We start from the raw sequence: 16,286 nt of genomic DNA on the forward strand, positions 1-16,286 counted from the left end.
CATCAATTTCACGTCTATGGACAATGCATTTATATTAATTTTTCTGCTCCTATGTAAATGTTCTAACATTTATTAATTTTTTTTAATATACTTGAAAGGAATAGTAGTCACGCCCAACGACACTAATAATTAAAACATAAAATTCTTATTAAATTAATAAATATTTATTTATCAATAAATTGATAAATTATTCATTTATTGAAAGTATCGTTAAGATCATATTTTTTCCCCTTAATTCCAACAATATTATTTACAGAGATTTTCTGGTGTATCAATCTCACTACTTCAGTGTGAAGAATCAGCAATCTCCCGTCAACATAGTTAGTTAGTCCAGAAGGAATTTCTCTAGCTGCTGGTTCGCTATGATCACTCAGAGTAAAAATATTTGTTGCATTGTCTAATTTCAGCACATTGACTACAAAAGATTGAAATACTGGAATTTCAGCAAACAACCAGGTCTCATCAGCATTTGAAAGCTCATAGAAACAACACTGTTCTCAACCTATCAAACAAGCCAGGTTCTTTAATTTTAGTAATCTCTGAAAATAACCTATTGAACTAAGAAACAAAAACTTCCTAGTATCGCATTCACTCATCGGCTTCATCGTCTTCAGCAGCATTGAGTGCTTTCAACCTTTCAACTAACCTGGCTTTCCTTTCCTCGTACGTCAGTTTCTTCAGGTTGTACCTGTCACACAAAAGGACGTGTGCCAATCATCAATGGTTGTAATTGCCACCGACTCAAATACTGAAGAAAACACACTGTTTGATGAACTTGATAGTCCAATCAACAGACCTGCTCTAACATACAGAAGTAACACCAGGTTGAGAAATTTAATTCAACCACATGATGCATTGGCCATACCTCTTGTGCTCTGCTGGAGGCTTCTTCTCAGATTTCTTCTGGTTAGGGTCTGCACGGATGGCAGCATGTACCTTCTTGTACAACTCTTCAAGGTTATCAGCCTCAATACCTCTCTTGATGTATTCACAAAAGTGAGACTGGTACTTCTCTGGCTCATCTTCCATCAAAGTCTAAACAATAAACAATAAGTTGCAAGTGGGAAACGCATCTTGTTTAGCGGGTCAAACACTTCTGTAAAATATAAAACTCACCCTCATGTAGGCAGCGACATGACCACAATAGATGTATTTACGGTGAACTTCAGCGTCAAGTTGCTTACTATCCTTACTGAATCCAGCAAATCTCTTCTCACTGTGAGGGATATCAAGTCCACCATCCAATGCACCCTAAAATCAAGACATAATAGGAAATTGACAAAAACAAATAATACGGTTAAAATAGAAAGCAAATAATCAGAAAGATCCAATGTAGTACTAAAGCCATTAATATAGTCATAACTTGTTTGAATAAATTTAAAAATTACCTTAAGAGCGCCAAAGACACGGTTACCAGTAGTTGTTTTCACAAGACCAACATCAAGCAGGGCACGGAAAGGCCTCCTGTTCTCAGTTGGCTCAACTGAATAGTCCTCTCCTGTTGCCTGTCACAGCAAGCAAAATGAAACTTAAATTTAGTACCCAAGTGTGGAATTGCAATTTTTGACAACAAACACAAAAAAAGACATGCCATGTACCTCAACGTTCCCCTCATACTCAGCATCCATCTCAAGCATTTTCAGGACTCGGCGGGCCAAGAGGAGTCCAGTGCAATAAGCTGGAACCAGACAGCAGGAATTAAGAACCTAGCTGGTTTTGAGAGGGAAAAAAAAAAAGCATAGTAGTTTGGCAAGAAGTAAATCCAATACCTGCTGCATAATTAGTGAGGCCCACCTCAAGACCATAACGGGGAAGCTCATGGGCATAAGCAGATGCAAGGACTATATCCCCGGCTATGCTGGCAGATATAATTTGTGCAGTGATATCTTTGTTGGTCTAACAATTAGGTTAAGGGTACAACACCAAAAATGAATATTAAACAAGCACATAAGTACATGTTTTTGAATAACCACAATGCAATATTTCAGTCTGCAATAGCTCATCCAAGACTTCATATATTGAATCACATAAATTTATGCGGGATCTAGTTATGTGCCCATAAAACAGGTCAGTAACAAATTAAGATATTCACCAGCATAAGAAAAACGACAACTTTACCAGAAAATTAGTGAAACAGTAATAAAGTAAAACAATAAGGATACGAATCGCACAACAAACCGATACTTTGGCGTGTTGTACTTGTTTTTATCTTGGTTGATCAGGCGAATCCTAGCCCGATAGTCAGTCTTTCCCTCTACAAAATTCAAGTAGACATTAACCCGCCAGGGCAGAAATCAAAGTCACAGTAACATCAAGCTTTGGATAACTTCAATAACAACATACCTCGCCTTCTCTTGTACTTAACTTGATATCGCTTAAAGTAAGCTTTTGACTTTTGAGCTTTGGCAAAGGCCTAGAAATAACAATCATTTGGAGATCATACACTACATAACAAAATTACCAAAACATAAAGTCCCTAAAACTCTCAAACAAAATGGAACTACTGTCGTTACAAAATAAAAAAGAAAGACTCTTGGCTAAAACTAGATCTAAGGAAACCCTAGTCACTCTATAATCACTACTAAATGAACTCAATATAAAAATTTCCTCAACTGGGAATTTATAAAATTAATCCAGAAGAAAGCGCAGATGCATTATTACTTAAAATAGACAAAGCCACAAGGATCTGACATACATAATGTAATAAAATTAAATGAAAAAAAGAGTATTAAACAATAAATCAAAGACACTATACGGAATTCTGATTAATAACACGATACTTGAGAGAACAACGATTGTGTTATTACCATTGCTGAAGCTCAAAGTGTAGAAGCAGCAGAGTTCGAGAAGTTGTGAAGGAGCCGCGAGCTAAATCCAATGTACTTAAACCCTAACACGCTCGTTTAAAGAAAGCGAATTTACGGTCGGGTTTTATTGGAGAGGATGGTGGGCGTGCACGCTGGTGTAGTTTGTAAAGGTGCGCCTTCCTCTTGTGATGAACACGTGTCGATGGCAGACGCGTTTTTGCAATTTTTTTCTTAAAACATTTTTTAAGATGCTATTTGTGCTACGTATGATATTACAAAAGTGGAGACTCAAGTCCTCAATGACAAATATCGGCAATAATGTACGTTAAAAAAAAAGTTAAAATAATAATAATAATAATAAATTTTGTGTTTTATGATAAAAGATACTACATCAACAATTAAAATCAATCTTTATAATATTTTTATAGAAATTTGAATGAAATTACCCTTCATAATATTTGTATGGAAATTCAAATCTTGTACTTAATATTGTAAAGTGAAATTAACCTTCATAATATTTGTGTAGAGACTCAAATCTTACACTTAATATTATAAGTATAAGAAGACTCGAATCTTACACTTAATATTACAAGTATAAGAATTTTATCACTGGGTCAAAAATCCATTAGTTAAGATGTCTGCATCTTAAACTTTAAAATTGTGTGTTCGATAGTATGATAATTCAAACAAATTTGTGTCTGCGCGCACGCGTGTGCACGTTGCACCAGACATTTCGACAATGTGTACTTCAAAATCTGATCAACAAGCGTGCGTGACAATACCATGAATGCCCATGCTGCACTTGACATTTCCTTCAAACAATAATTCAAATGAATGAAGTATATATATATCTCAAGATTCACGACAAGGCCATGCAAATACAATCGAGAATTCATCAATTCAGTTCAATAAAAGAATGGGCTTATCGAGTAAGGGGTTCTCTCATTTTAAGAAAATGAGTGCCAAACTGCAAAATAACCAAAAATGATACATATATACACCGAGATTTTGTTAGATCGAAACTATAAAAATTTATTTTTGATTGGGTGATGCCGTGATGGTAGGGCAATCAATAAGGGCCAATTTCACCTACCTTAACAACAACAAAGAGACTTTGCCGATTTTAAATTGATCTTAGCAGAGAACATTAATTTCTTTAGTAAATAGGGTTTCTGTATTAGTACTGCAAAATGAAAAAAAGAAAGCACATACACTACCATTTCTATAAAAAATAATATTGTTAGGACAAAGACAAGAAAGAAAAATATTGTCTTAGCTAGGAATAATTTATTAATGCATGTGTACTATTTTTTTTTATCAATTTATGAATGAATTTTGAAAGTTATCACACGTATATATAAAAAAAAACAATAAATGTTCGTGTACACACAAAAAATATTAATAAATGTTATGAACATGTATATTAAAGCCAAAAAAAAAAAATTAATGTAACTAGATTATATGTAGACATAAAATTGATGTGTGTACTTTTCAAATTGAATATCCCAAAAGTTGAATTGAGAAAATTAAAAATTTTCAAGAAAAAAACTCACAGATATTATGAATTTTGTATGTTATTTATATTAATATTTTTTATATTAGGCTAATTATTACTTTTCTATTTTCATTTGGTCCTAATTGATTCGAAAAAAAAAATTATTATCTTCATTTCGCAAGATTATTAGAAAATAATAAGCTGGAAACGAAATGTGTTGTTATTTATTAATTAACTAGACAATTATTTATTGAGATTTGATCGTAAAGTGTGTTTTGTCTTCTGTGTATTAAAAACAAGGGCTCTCTCTTTTTTCTCTAAAATATTTATAAATAGAAAATTATATATGCACCATCTCTATTTTTTTATATATAAATCTAACTACAAAGAAGAAATTTGACACATTTTATGCACCACCTATATTTTTAAATTTATACCAACCAATCAATCAATTTCCTACTAATACCATTAGAATCTATTAAAGAATCTAAACAAAATGATTATTTCATTAATGAATGTATTAAAAGATTATTTTATTCTTTAAATTTTAAAAAATAATAAAATTTATAATTACATAAGAAGCATCATGATAGATAAACAAAGAAGTTTATTGAATGGTCTTTTAATTTTTTTTTTAATAATGGTCTTTTAATTAAATTTATAAATTTTATATTTTTTAAAATTTCAAAGGGTGAAATAGCCTTCTATTACATTTAAGGATAAAATAATTATTTTGATTAGATAAATTAACAAATTCAAATGATGTTAGTGATCCAGTAGTCCATTGACATAAGTTTAAAATTATAGATGATGCATGCATTGAATGAATCAATTTTTTTTTTAATAATTAGTCTGAATTAGCGGCGGTGCCGAGATAATTTCCCATCATATATTAACTATGCACCACCAAAAGAGAACAAGACGAAGAACAGAGTCGAAAGTCGACGTGCCGAAGCGGCTTCCAAAGTAAACAAGTCTCAACACGACAAGCAAAGCAAATGGGGTTGGCATTTTGTCTTTCCTTTCAATAAATAATACTCAAAATATTTCGATCTGACTGGCTCTGTTTCATTTTAATCAAATGAAACCCAAAACCTTTCTCTGATTCTCACAAAGAGAATGTCCCAAGCTGACGTCTCTTACAGGTAAACCACTTCCTTTCTCTCTCCTGATTTTTTTTTGGTTTAATTTTTGCCTCAAATTTATGATTTTTTTCTTATACTAAAATTGATTATTTCGCCATCTGGGTATTTTTTAATTTGGGGTTTTGTGGTGATTTTCTTGGGTTTATGATGCTAGTAAAACAATATCATTTTGGATAATGCAAGTTCTTGCATTTTGTTCATTTTTTTTCCTTTTTAGTTTATTTGGATTCATTCATTTTATTAATTTTGATAATGCTGCTAGTTGTTAGTGAACATTTAATTCACAGGAGATGATAAAAGAACATTTTTTAATCTACTGGAGGCTGCATTAGGTGCAGATAAATATTAACAAAATAAGTTTTAGTTTTCTAGTCATAAATTATTCAGTTGGCACTCTGCGTTATCATATCACAGGCTGATCCCATTTGCAATATATAGATTATCCAGATCTCATCTTTGTGTCAAAGGACCAATTTGTTAAGACTTGCTTAAGCATTTGTGTGGTTACTTTTGTTGTATACAGTATCGCAATAGTCCCTTGTTCGAGTAATATTGTTCTTGAACAATGGTTTCTTCATTTTCCACAAACTGGTACATTTCACTTCAAAAATGGCTCGGTAGCATTGTTGCTGAAAATAAGTTATTCTAGATTCAACATCCCAATCCTTTTTGCTCTTTACCTATGAAACATGTCATAGTTTCCTGGCAATTATAGCAGATATAGAAACTAATTTCTTTTTCAAATCCTTTCTTTTCAGTTGTGGGTCGTGCGGATACCCTCTAAATTTAACATCTTCAAATCGGATCACCTCTGGCATAGGATCTGAGTATCAAAAATCCATAAAGAAAGGTTTTATCTCCTTCCTTTCCATTGATCTTAGTCGATTCACTCAGGTTGATGAGGTAAACTGCTTTCCTGTCGCTTGGGGACGTTATCGTTCGAAAACTAAACTCCTATGTCGGAAATGTGGGGTTCATATAGGCTATGGTTACGGATGCTCATCTGCTCTCTGTGGTTTTGATTCTCCCAACGCTACCAGCTCAGCTTATAAAAAGTTCAATATAAAACTTCGAGCTCTACAGCCTTCAGAAGATACTCAACAAGGTTGAGATGGAAGGTTCATCTGGTGATGGGAAGACCTCTATCATGGACCTGCCTGATGATTGCCTATGTTTTATTTTCCAGTGGCTTGACTGCGGTACTGATTGTGAATCATTTGGTTTGACTTGCCATCGGTGGCTTGATATTCAAAATTTGTGTCGTCGATCATTACAATTCCAGTGTTCATTTACCCTACTCACTTGTTCTTCACTATCTCAGCCCATTATTGACATTAGGTCCTTCCATGTCGGCAGACTGCTCACTCGATTTCAGCATTTAAATTGGTTGTCCCTATCTGGGTGCACTGAGCTACCTGATTCGGGCCTAAACCAGTTGCAAAATTATGGGTCAAAATTGCAAACTCTTTATCTGGATTGTTGTTTTCAAATCACTGATAATGGACTTTCCGTGATTGCTACTGGTTGCTCCTCCTTAACGAGTATTAGTTTGTATCGGTGCAATGTTACTGATGTAGGGCTAGAAACTTTGGCTAACACTTGCTCAACTTTGATGCGTGTGAATCTTGCTTATTGCTTGCATATTTCTGACTGTGGATTGAGGGCTCTTTCACAAGGATGCAGTCAACTTACGGCGGTCAGGACATCTAGTTGTAGGACTGTAACTGGCATTGGCTTCAATGGATGTTCACCAACTTTAGCTTATATAGATGCTGAATCTTGTCAGCTTGGACCAGAGGGGATAATCGGGATCGTCAGTGGAGGCGGGCTAGAGTTTTTAAACGTTTCTGGTATGAGCTCGACTCTTAATGGAGGTGGATTGGCAGCAATTGGAACAGGATTTGCCACAAGGCTCAAAACCCTGAACCTTCGAATGTGCAGAAATGTTGGGGATGAGTCTATTGTGGCAATTGCAAAGGGCTGTCCATTACTTGAAGAATGGAACTTATCATTATGCCATGAAGTTCGATTTCCAGGCTGGGCATCTGTTGGATTAAACTGCAATAATTTAGAAAAACTTCATGTGAACCGGTGTCGAAATCTATGTGATCGTGGGTTGCAAGCCCTGAGGGATGGGTGCAAACAGCTCTTGATCTTATATGCGAACAAGAAAAATAGCCGGGTATCTTCGACAGCATGGGAGTTGTTTAAAATGTACAGAGGTAATGTTGACATCAAGGATGAAGAAGTAATGTGTATAGGACCTGATTGGATAGCTAGATGATGATGCATTTAGTTGAACGTTAGTTCTTAACATGACATATTGGGTGGGAATCGCTTTGATGATTATCAAGCTAGACTTTATCCTACAGTGGTTAGTTGCAATGATAAAACACTTACTGTTTGGACAAAATGAACATTCAATAGACATCAGCTGCCTTTTTTTTTTTTTTACACTCTGTATCCTGATTTGATGTAAGAAATTGTTGTTAGTAGTAGCTTTGCCGGCCTTTCTACTTTTATATTCTGTTTTCAGTTTCACCACCAATGGACATTGCTTTCTTTCCATTACCTGCAACTTTCTGTAACCAATTTTTAGTCTAATCCAATAGAAGGTTGCATAATTGCTGAATTTTATTCATACAATCCATAGCCCTGAACTTTCTTTTGTTCGTTTCCTTCTGAATAAGTTGATCAAAGTGCACATACATATACAATATGCGTCTTCTCAGCGCTTGCATGAACTTTAAACCAAGGTATATAATAAGATACGAACCTATGGCTTACATTTAAAAAAATTAAAAGTCACCAACATTACAGGCGTGCTCGGGTAATAAATAACTTCTTTGTTGAAATACAAATATCTAGAGAAACTAAACATTCTGGGTATCATTTCTTCCTTGCAACATCGGCAGGCCTACATCCCTCTTTCTTAACCTTTTTTTTTTGTTTTTCTTGGTACAAAATGAACATATACAGACAATTTGTCACAAATTTCCTATTCTACAGAAGAATGCAGGCACTTTTAAAGATGGGGAGAGGGGGATCGGTTTATTTCAAGCAAAAAGCAACATTCATTGGTGACTCCAACCTATGCGGGTGGGCGTAGCACGGGTTAAATCCATTCTCATACCACAAAAAACAATTTGTTTCTGATTGGTTTCCTTCAAAAGATGGCATAGAGTGGGATGTATCAAACTAACTGGTACCATTGTCTCCCCATACATTGTCCCATCCACCACTTGGGGCAGCCTTAGGCCCCTCAATGTAATTCTGGTTCCCCTGGAGGTTGTGTGGGTTGTGGGGGCCCGGAAGTCCATTTGGTCCTGGTTGATTAACCTGTTTGGGCTTTGTTTTGATTCCAAGAATTCTCAATACAAATCTAGCCAACTCTCCATACAACAGTCCGGAGCGATCAAAAAGCTGCAAGTGAACATGTTATGAATTACTGTGAGTAAATCACATTTTATCTTCATCCCATCAAATACATATTTGTTAGTCCCATCTAGTTGGGATGTTAAAATCTCGTGTTGAAAAGCAAGAGGTTTGGAGTTCAAACCCTGCTCACATGAGGTGGAGAGAGGATTGGGTTGCCGTTATGCTAAATAAAAATAATAAGATTTCACTTATCCAATTGTTATTTTGTTTTAAAAGATGAAAAGCAGGTGCCAATTTTATACTCATGTATACACACACATGAATATGGAAGATGCGCAGAGAGAAGTACCTGAAGAAGTGCAGACATAAACATGTGAACTGCTTGTGTATTTTGGTCAATTAGAATTGATACTCGGCCAAAAAAGTTTACAACACCTTGCATCTGCCAACATTCAGAAACAAGTGATTGTGAGTCCTGGACAATGAAAAGACTGAAACCATGCGAAATGAAACATACTAAAAAATATTTCTGCATGGTTAATATGCGTAGTTTCATTGAAAAAAAAAATCTGGCAACAAACTTTAAAGAGTATATTAATTATTTTCTACAATCCAAGAACTAAGATTTATATAGCAATAGAAAAGATTGAGACCCAACACAAATAATGTGTCAACCACGTGACGACAGAGGAAAAGTAACTAACAATTAGACAAGAGTAGACAAAGAAAAATATGAACCAAAAGAAAATTTCCATCATGCAGAGCTAGAATTTGTATAATGAAGCAAAGAGATGGTAAAGACTAAAGCCATTTCTTATACATGGAAACTTGCTCATAAATCAACGTTGAGTAAGACTTGGAACATTATGTTGGAACACCAAGCATTCCTTCTTGGTGTTTGTTGTCCAAGAAAAGAGCAGAAACTTCTACTTATCTTTTTCTTCATTGATTTGTGACTTCAAAATTGTGGAATAGGTTGTGCAAAAAGGCCAATATGCTGTGGGTCATCCCTGGTTCTTCTGACTGTCTTCTTATGGACAATTCCTCTACCTTTGTAAAAGAAATAAAGACTAAATCTCTTTGAAAAAGTGCAGTGGCAGCACTGTTTTGGGTGATATGGCAGGAAGGAAATGTTTGAATTTTTGAAGGAAAAAATTGTGGGATAGAGACCATCTTCCTGCTTCACTTTGGGCTTCAGTTTTTAAGGAGTTCCAATATTCAACTTTTTTCTTCATTCATCTAAATTGGGAAGGGGTTTTGAGATAGGGTGTTAAAGTTGGAATAGCACTGTATAGGGGTAGTTGGATAAATTCTTATATAGAACTAAAATCTTTTCTCTTTTGCACTTGAGTTTCCTATCAAAAAGTAAGACTTGGAACATTAAACATCTTATGTGCCAAATACCTATTAACTGCACTTAAGCACTGATGGAACCCTTTTGAGCCTTACGAAAGTGAACAAAATCTCACGTTTATCCATGGACCAACTCATCAATTGCCATAGGGTCTGGCCTCATAAGTTAGAACTGAATGGTCAAAGTTAGTGATTCTAAAAGTGTTCACGAAATATACGAGATAACAAATAAGGTAGTCAAAGGAAACGGGAGTAAAAATTAATGCTTCTCACCACCCGAAGGAAGGAAATCCAGAAGCCAGGAGGAGAAGGTGGATCACCATATGGATTATTCGGATCTTGTCCACCATGAGGACCCATGCCCATTCCATAACCACCCATTGGGCCTCCGAAACCACTGTTACACATTCCCCCACCATAGATACCAGAACCTGACAGACCACCATAACCCCCTCTATACATGTTGTTACCATATAATCCACCTCCATAAGACCCTCCTAATCCCCCTCCCAATCCACCATATGATGATGAACCATACATTCCTGAACCATATCCTGAGTTATAGTTCAAACTGGAATTATAACCTGCATTTGACATAAAAAGTTATCAAGGCCAATATAAGAACCACAAAATACTAAACATATAAGAGATCACAGCTTACCTCCTCCATAAGTGCTTCCATAATTTTGTTGTTGCTCCCACGGCCTGGTAGGTACAGGCCGAGTAAGATTATTTCTGTTAACAGCCGTATTTCTATCCGCAGTTGAAACAATGTCACCCGGCCTTGCAGTCCCGGAAGCCTCGACAACATCACTGGTACTTCCAGATGATGGCGGTTTGAAAGGCGTAGGACCTGAGGAGGTACCAGCTCGCTCCCAAGGCTTCGCCGGAGGTCCACCAGCTACAACGATTCAATCACAGAGAAAATTAAACCTTGCTGACATCAAAAGCCAATAATTCTTATATTTTGCAGAAAATTATATAGGATAATACATTATGCCGTTATTATTATTGAAATTGTTCCAAACTCTAACAAAACTAATTCGCCGTTTGCGAAGTATCAATTATGCCGTTATTATTAAAGATAACCCATCAAGGCCACGCAAATTATAAGTGCAGAAAATCAAAGATCACCCACCTGCTTGTTGAGAATTGGAATCCATGGGCGAAGAAATTATTAAGGTCGATCGATCTTATCTCTCGCCTCACGCCCACCTATGAAACACAAACTAAGCAACGACCGCACCCCAAAAATTGAGTCTTTCTATTTATTTATTTAATTTTTTTATTACCTCCATTCCTTTTTCACTTATATTCTGACTAGTTTACGCATGTTAGTTTGTATAACTGCATATGTTTTTTTTTTTTAATTTTATTTTTAACCTTATTACTATAAATAGTAGAAAATATTTACAACAATAATTACTAAAAAAAAATTATACGGAAACGACAAAGTATTTAATTATTTATGAAAGAAAAAGGAAAAAGCATTATAAAATGGAAACAAAATACGAAATTATATTTTAAAAGTGAAAAAAGAAAAGGAAACAAACAAAACGAATTACGAAGATTCTTCAACTTGTCCAACAAAAAACGAAACTTTATTTTGCATGTATTGAATTTTTTTTTGTAAAAAAAACAAAGCAAATAAATTCATTCGCAAGCAGAAGAAGCATATTTTGGTAAAATTGCGGTGTCGTTTTGATATGGCAGCGAGTGCGAACCCGGTGGGTAACAATAACAACCAGGAAGGTTCGTCGGCGGCGCAAAAGTCAACGGCGAATGGCGTTTCGGTAAATTCGAGCAACAACGGGGGTAATAGTCCGGCCGTAATTGATACTTCGCAAACGGCGTCGGCGCTGCGACACAACTCCGGTATTTCGACTGAGTGGACCCCCGAGGAACAGTCGGTTCTCGAAGATTTGCTTGCCAAGTCAGTCTCTTTTGTGTAAATTTTAGTGTCAATTTTTACTTTGGTGATTACTCTGTGCGTTTTGGCAATTTAATGATGTCTTTTGGTGAGCTGGTGAATTATGGCTCGATATGAAATATTCAGTTCTGTGAAGTGTAAGTTTGTTAATCTGTAATTGAAAACTAGAACTTGAAATTCTACTATTACTGTTAAAATTCAGATTAAATTTTGAAATTTTCGAATTATTGGGAATTTAATTGCTAAAGGACAAAATTTTGCTCTTTTCTTAATACAGAGAGTTGGATAATGTAGCAACACTATATGGAGAGGGTTCATGGTTTGGATTTTGAAAAAAATGCTTATGAATGTTAGGTTTTAAGTAATGGCGTCTGACAATTTTGGAACTGCTCCAATAATAAGGGTTTATGCATATGTTCTGAAGCGACAGAAAGTATTGTGGTGATGATATGTGTTGAATATCCAACATTTACATTCTTTTACCTACCAAAACATCCCCTTTATGTTTGAAAACTTAGATCTATATGCTTCATGTCTTGTCATCTTACAGTACCAATGAGGGTAAGTGTCAGGTTGCTTCCCCACGCACATAATCTGGATTTCAGTGAAAAGATTCTTCTTGTCAGTCGCTTGTGGTCAGTGGTGTGCTGTTTTTTCATGGAATTTATCGTTGTCTCACATTACAGATGAGTATAACTGTCGGTTTGTTTGTTTTACCTTTGTGCTTGCTCTGGATTTCAGTGAAATGATTCTCCTTTTCTGTTGTTTGTGTTCAGTGGTGTGCTCATGCAATTTCTTTTTTTTTTTTTTTTTGGGTGGCTGGCCTGTATGGAATCAATCAATTGCTCGACTGTTCTGTTAAGGAAAGTAGTCAAGGAATCCAGTTTTTCAAATGTATGATATGTGCTTATCTGTGTCTTGTTTCTGGCTAATGTGTCTTACAACCTTGGAGATGAATACTTTTGCTTGTACTGGCAGTCTGGCACCCTTCATCTGTATTATCATCAATTAAGCGCCATATATTGTCTGTTCCTTTCATAGTTTGCATTTGGTCTGGGAAAAATTCACGGTTGATGAAAACTGTGCAAATACCCTGTTATAGGTATGCTTCGGATTCAGCTGTGAATCGATATGCTAAGATTGCAAAGCAGTTAAAGGACAAAACAGTTCGGGATGTGGCATTACGTTGTAGATGGATGACTGTAAGTTTTCATTTTAAGTAGTTGATGTTCATTGTTAATTTTTTTTCTTTTATATTTGTTTGGCTGTTACCGTTATTGTTGGCATTCTCAGAAACTCTGAGGGAAGTATTCTGTAGGTGCATCTTGTATATATGGGATGATAGAGAAAGGAATTTTAAGAATGAAGCGGAAATTCTTCTTGATGGGCTAAAACTTTTGAAGCCTATTGAGCCCTGCCATATGTTTACTGAAGGCAGTTTGTCCATGGTAGTAATATAAGGAAAAATTTGAATTGATTTAATGTTGCTTTTAGTCAGGCTAGATGGATAATAATAGCAGATAATAGGAGAAGTAGAATATTTCCTCGTTATAGGAATTATCTACTGTTCAAATTTTGCATTATCATGATAACGCATCATATAAATCATTCATCATGCAACAAAGGACAGTGAACATGCCATGATTATAGATTTTATCATTCAAACAAATGTGCATGAAATAGACTAACATTTTAAATTTTTTCAGAAAAAGGAAAATGGCAAGCGAAGGAAAGAGGATCATAATTCAGCAAGGAAAAACAAAGACAGAAAAGTATGCTTTTCGAATACCATTTTCTGCTAGTGGATTTACTGCACTTCTTTGTTTCGGTTGCCTTTTTTTTTTTTTTGGGGGGGGGGGGGGGGGGCTAAATATGACAATCACAAAACTCTACTGTGGGCATGCAATAAGATGAATGTTTGTTATTTGGCATTTATGGATAAGGTTGCACATCCCATGTTTTTATTTATTCATATATGGACCTGCTAGTGCTGAGTCTGCAAGGGTTGATCATATTTCCAGGAACTTCTTTGGTTTAATAGAAACACTATCCTGTTGTTGTTTTAAGTCATGAACTAAGGCAGTCTTTAAGCATTTAAGATGGAAGATGATAACAAAGAATTTTTAGATCACAAATTGTTGGGAATAAAAAATAATACAATTTATGCGTCCTATTTAATACAGACACGGGGCTATTAGTATTTAAAAATGCCCTTATCTGTCCTTTCTAGCAATCTGGAATTAAACTGGAAACTTAACACTGAATTAAAAAGAAGTCCTAGGTATCAGAAAAGTGCTTCTTTCAATACTTGTCTTACTTGGACATGGCTCCTTTTTGTGAATTCTCATGTTGCACTCCTGTAGATAACCAATTGTCCTTGTTTCTGAACCCTGAAGTGCTTACATAGATATGGATGTATTATTCACAGGAAAAGGCTACAGATTCTTCTGCGAAATCTTCATCTCATTTAGCAGCTCGTCCTAATGGTCCTTCTTATGCTCCACCAATGATACCTATGGACACTGATGATGGCATCTCATATAGAGGTTGGTGTAGGGTTATTTGAGAGGAGTCATGAAACCTGATTATTCACTGAAAAAATAACATGGGGCGTAGATATGTTCAACTTTTCTGAACTAAATATTTTTGTGGGGTGTTGAAAATTAGTATATCTACCGTGACAATTATGCGTGTCCTTTCCTTTGAAAAAGATCGTTTAATTTGATCAGGCTTGGATACACCTTGGAGCTGCATATGTGGCCTTCCAAATGATGACTTTCTATAATACATCATATTTCTTCCTTTCTTCAAACTTACATGTACTTTCTGTCATTTCCAGCAATCGGTGGTATTACGGGAGACATTCTTGAGCAGAATGCTCAAATGTTTAATCAAATTTCTGCAAATTTTGGGACTTTCCAGGTGAAATACTGCTTGACACCTTCATTATTGTTCAAAACCCCATGATATTAATAAAGATATCTCTAGTCAATAGTGTTAACATATGCTCTCAGTATGCATCTCAGCTGCTGTTTTTTACTTTGCTATTTATAAGTTCCTGCTTTCAACCAATGTGTGTTTGTTGTAATACTCACACACACATGCACGGAGATATGTTATTGACGGCTTTTGTTTGTGAGGACATTGGTCTGTAACTCGATGTCATCTCTATTTTATTTTGGATCTTTCCCACATTCTGCTCTTGTTTTTGTGAGGTCTTGGTTTGCCAACAGTTTTGTTATAATTTATTCTGGCAGATACGTGACAATATTGATCTCTTATGCAAGGCTCGGGAAAACATCCTCTCTATTATGAACGAGTATGTCATAACCTCTGTGCTTTATAATTTTTTTATTAATGAGTCTTCAACGTTACCATGGAGCAAAATTTTTGGAGTGTGGTTAATATTACAAAAGTGCTTGAGGTATGTAGAATGTTGTTGTGGGGAATTCCATGGTGAAGCAACGTAGCGAAAACAAGGAGTTATGGATGTAATAACTGATCATCGCTATCGCTAATAATGATAGGATAAAGGAAAATTACACTTGAGAAATTGAACTTTGTTGAATTGCATGTATTGATTTCCCCGCACTCTTCTAATTTGCGTAAGTGGTGCAGCTTGAATGACATGCCGGAGATAATGAAGCAGATGCCTCCACTTCCGGTGAAGGTGAATGATGATCTTGCGAACTCATTCCTTCCCCGACCATCCCATCAAATGAATTCATGATGGAATTGGTGATCCTGCTAACAATTCACCTCAAGTAGGACCAGCCAATTCATATCCGAGAATTAAAGCTGGTTAACAATCAAGTTCGTTTGTGGGTTGAAGGAAGACTATTAATGTCCATGTTATCTGATTCTGTAGAATGCAAAGATTAATATTTCTCAATTTGTCAATGTTTATCTGGTGTTTAATTTATTAGAGGAACTCGTAGCTCTTGTAGAATGTAAATATTCATTTGTGTGGGGGGACTTGTGAATGTAAAATAAATGATTGAAAAAAGAAGTTCAATTCTAGGCAAAAATAAAAAACAGGCAGTTTAATTTGATTGCCTGTAATTGTAACTGTAATTGGTAGTTGAAACTTGTGTTAACATTTTAAACTAAAGCTAAGTTATCAACATACTAAGTACTGAACAAAAGCCCCTATTTGGTATTGTGATTGGATAATTTTA

General features: G+C 35.4%; 4 protein-coding genes across 6 annotated transcripts; 2 read left to right on the forward strand and 2 right to left on the reverse strand.

Annotated features, from left to right (window-relative positions):
* Positions 1-370: 370 nt before the first annotated feature.
* LOC18052521 (60S ribosomal protein L5) lies at positions 371-2,914 on the reverse strand. Its single transcript, XM_006447842.2, has 9 exons — positions 2,808-2,914; positions 2,344-2,413; positions 2,163-2,254; positions 1,770-1,896; positions 1,599-1,678; positions 1,389-1,505; positions 1,117-1,251; positions 866-1,035; positions 371-688 (listed from the first exon to the last, which is right to left on the reverse strand). The coding sequence occupies exons 1-9, from the start codon at positions 2,808-2,810 to the stop codon at positions 589-591; spliced, it is 894 nt and encodes a 297-aa protein (XP_006447905.1). The 5' UTR covers positions 2,811-2,914; the 3' UTR covers positions 371-588.
* Positions 2,915-5,218: 2,304 nt separating this feature from the next.
* Positions 5,219-8,043, forward strand: LOC18052522 (F-box/LRR-repeat protein 12). Of its 2 annotated transcripts, XM_024190610.1 has the most exons (3): positions 5,219-5,447; positions 6,206-6,297; positions 6,430-8,043. In XM_024190610.1, exon 3 carries the CDS (start codon positions 6,559-6,561, stop codon positions 7,729-7,731), a length of 1,173 nt encoding a protein of 390 aa, XP_024046378.1. In that variant the 5' UTR covers positions 5,219-5,447; positions 6,206-6,297; positions 6,430-6,558; the 3' UTR covers positions 7,732-8,043. The 2 variants fall into 2 exon arrangements, with proteins under 2 accessions (XP_024046378.1, XP_006447907.1); XM_006447844.2 differs by having other exon boundaries at positions 6,206-8,043.
* Positions 8,044-8,099: 56 nt separating this feature from the next.
* On the reverse strand, positions 8,100-11,476 carry LOC18052523 (peroxisomal membrane protein 13). The gene is made up of 5 exons (XM_006447845.2): positions 11,317-11,476; positions 10,840-11,079; positions 10,452-10,762; positions 9,175-9,267; positions 8,100-8,870 (listed from the first exon to the last, which is right to left on the reverse strand). Exons 1-5 carry the CDS (start codon positions 11,339-11,341, stop codon positions 8,646-8,648), a joined length of 894 nt encoding a protein of 297 aa, XP_006447908.1. The 5' UTR covers positions 11,342-11,476; the 3' UTR covers positions 8,100-8,645.
* A 246-nt stretch (positions 11,477-11,722) lies between these two features.
* LOC18052524 lies at positions 11,723-16,178 on the forward strand. 2 transcript variants are annotated; one of them, XM_006447846.2, is made up of 7 exons: positions 11,723-12,111; positions 13,211-13,310; positions 13,815-13,880; positions 14,537-14,654; positions 14,948-15,030; positions 15,366-15,427; positions 15,727-16,178. In XM_006447846.2, exons 1-7 carry the CDS (start codon positions 11,885-11,887, stop codon positions 15,836-15,838), a joined length of 768 nt encoding a protein of 255 aa, XP_006447909.1. In that variant the 5' UTR covers positions 11,723-11,884; the 3' UTR covers positions 15,839-16,178. The 2 variants fall into 2 exon arrangements, with proteins under 2 accessions (XP_006447909.1, XP_024047290.1); XM_024191522.1 differs by lacking the exon at positions 13,815-13,880.
* Positions 16,179-16,286: the final 108 nt, after the last annotated feature.

This window comes from Citrus clementina, unplaced genomic scaffold, assembly GCF_000493195.1.
Source record: "Citrus clementina cultivar Clemenules unplaced genomic scaffold, Citrus_clementina_v1.0 scaffold_2, whole genome shotgun sequence".
In the NCBI taxonomy this organism is placed as follows: Eukaryota; Viridiplantae; Streptophyta; class Magnoliopsida; order Sapindales; family Rutaceae; genus Citrus; species Citrus x clementina.

Bases quoted from the DNA above. Each gene is read 5' to 3' on its own strand.
- LOC18052523 (XM_006447845.2), bottom strand. From the start codon at position 11,341: ATGGATTCCAATTCTCAACAAGCAG. The intron at 11,080-11,316 runs GTGGGTGATCTT...GAATCGTTGTAG, and splicing joins TTCCAATTCTCAACAAGCAG to CTGGTGGACCTCCGGCGAAG. The intron at 10,763-10,839 runs GTAAGCTGTGAT...TGTCAAATGCAG, and splicing joins TGGAAGCACTTATGGAGGAG to GTTATAATTCCAGTTTGAAC.
- LOC18052521 (XM_006447842.2), bottom strand. The intron at 1,506-1,598 runs GTACATGGCATG...TTGCTGTGACAG, and splicing joins AGTATGAGGGGAACGTTGAG to GCAACAGGAGAGGACTATTC. The intron at 1,036-1,116 runs GTGAGTTTTATA...TTTATTGTTTAG, and splicing joins ATGTCGCTGCCTACATGAGG to ACTTTGATGGAAGATGAGCC.
- LOC18052522 (XM_006447844.2), top strand. From the start codon at position 6,559: ATGGAAGGTTCATCTGGTGATGGGAAGACCTCTATCATGGACCTGCCT.
- LOC18052524 (XM_006447846.2), top strand. From the start codon at position 11,885: ATGGCAGCGAGTGCGAACCCGGTGGGTAACAATAACAACCAGGAAGGT. The intron at 13,311-13,814 runs GTAAGTTTTCAT...AAATTTTTTCAG, and splicing joins TACGTTGTAGATGGATGACT to AAAAAGGAAAATGGCAAGCG. The intron at 15,031-15,365 runs GTGAAATACTGC...TTATTCTGGCAG, and splicing joins CAAATTTTGGGACTTTCCAG to ATACGTGACAATATTGATCT.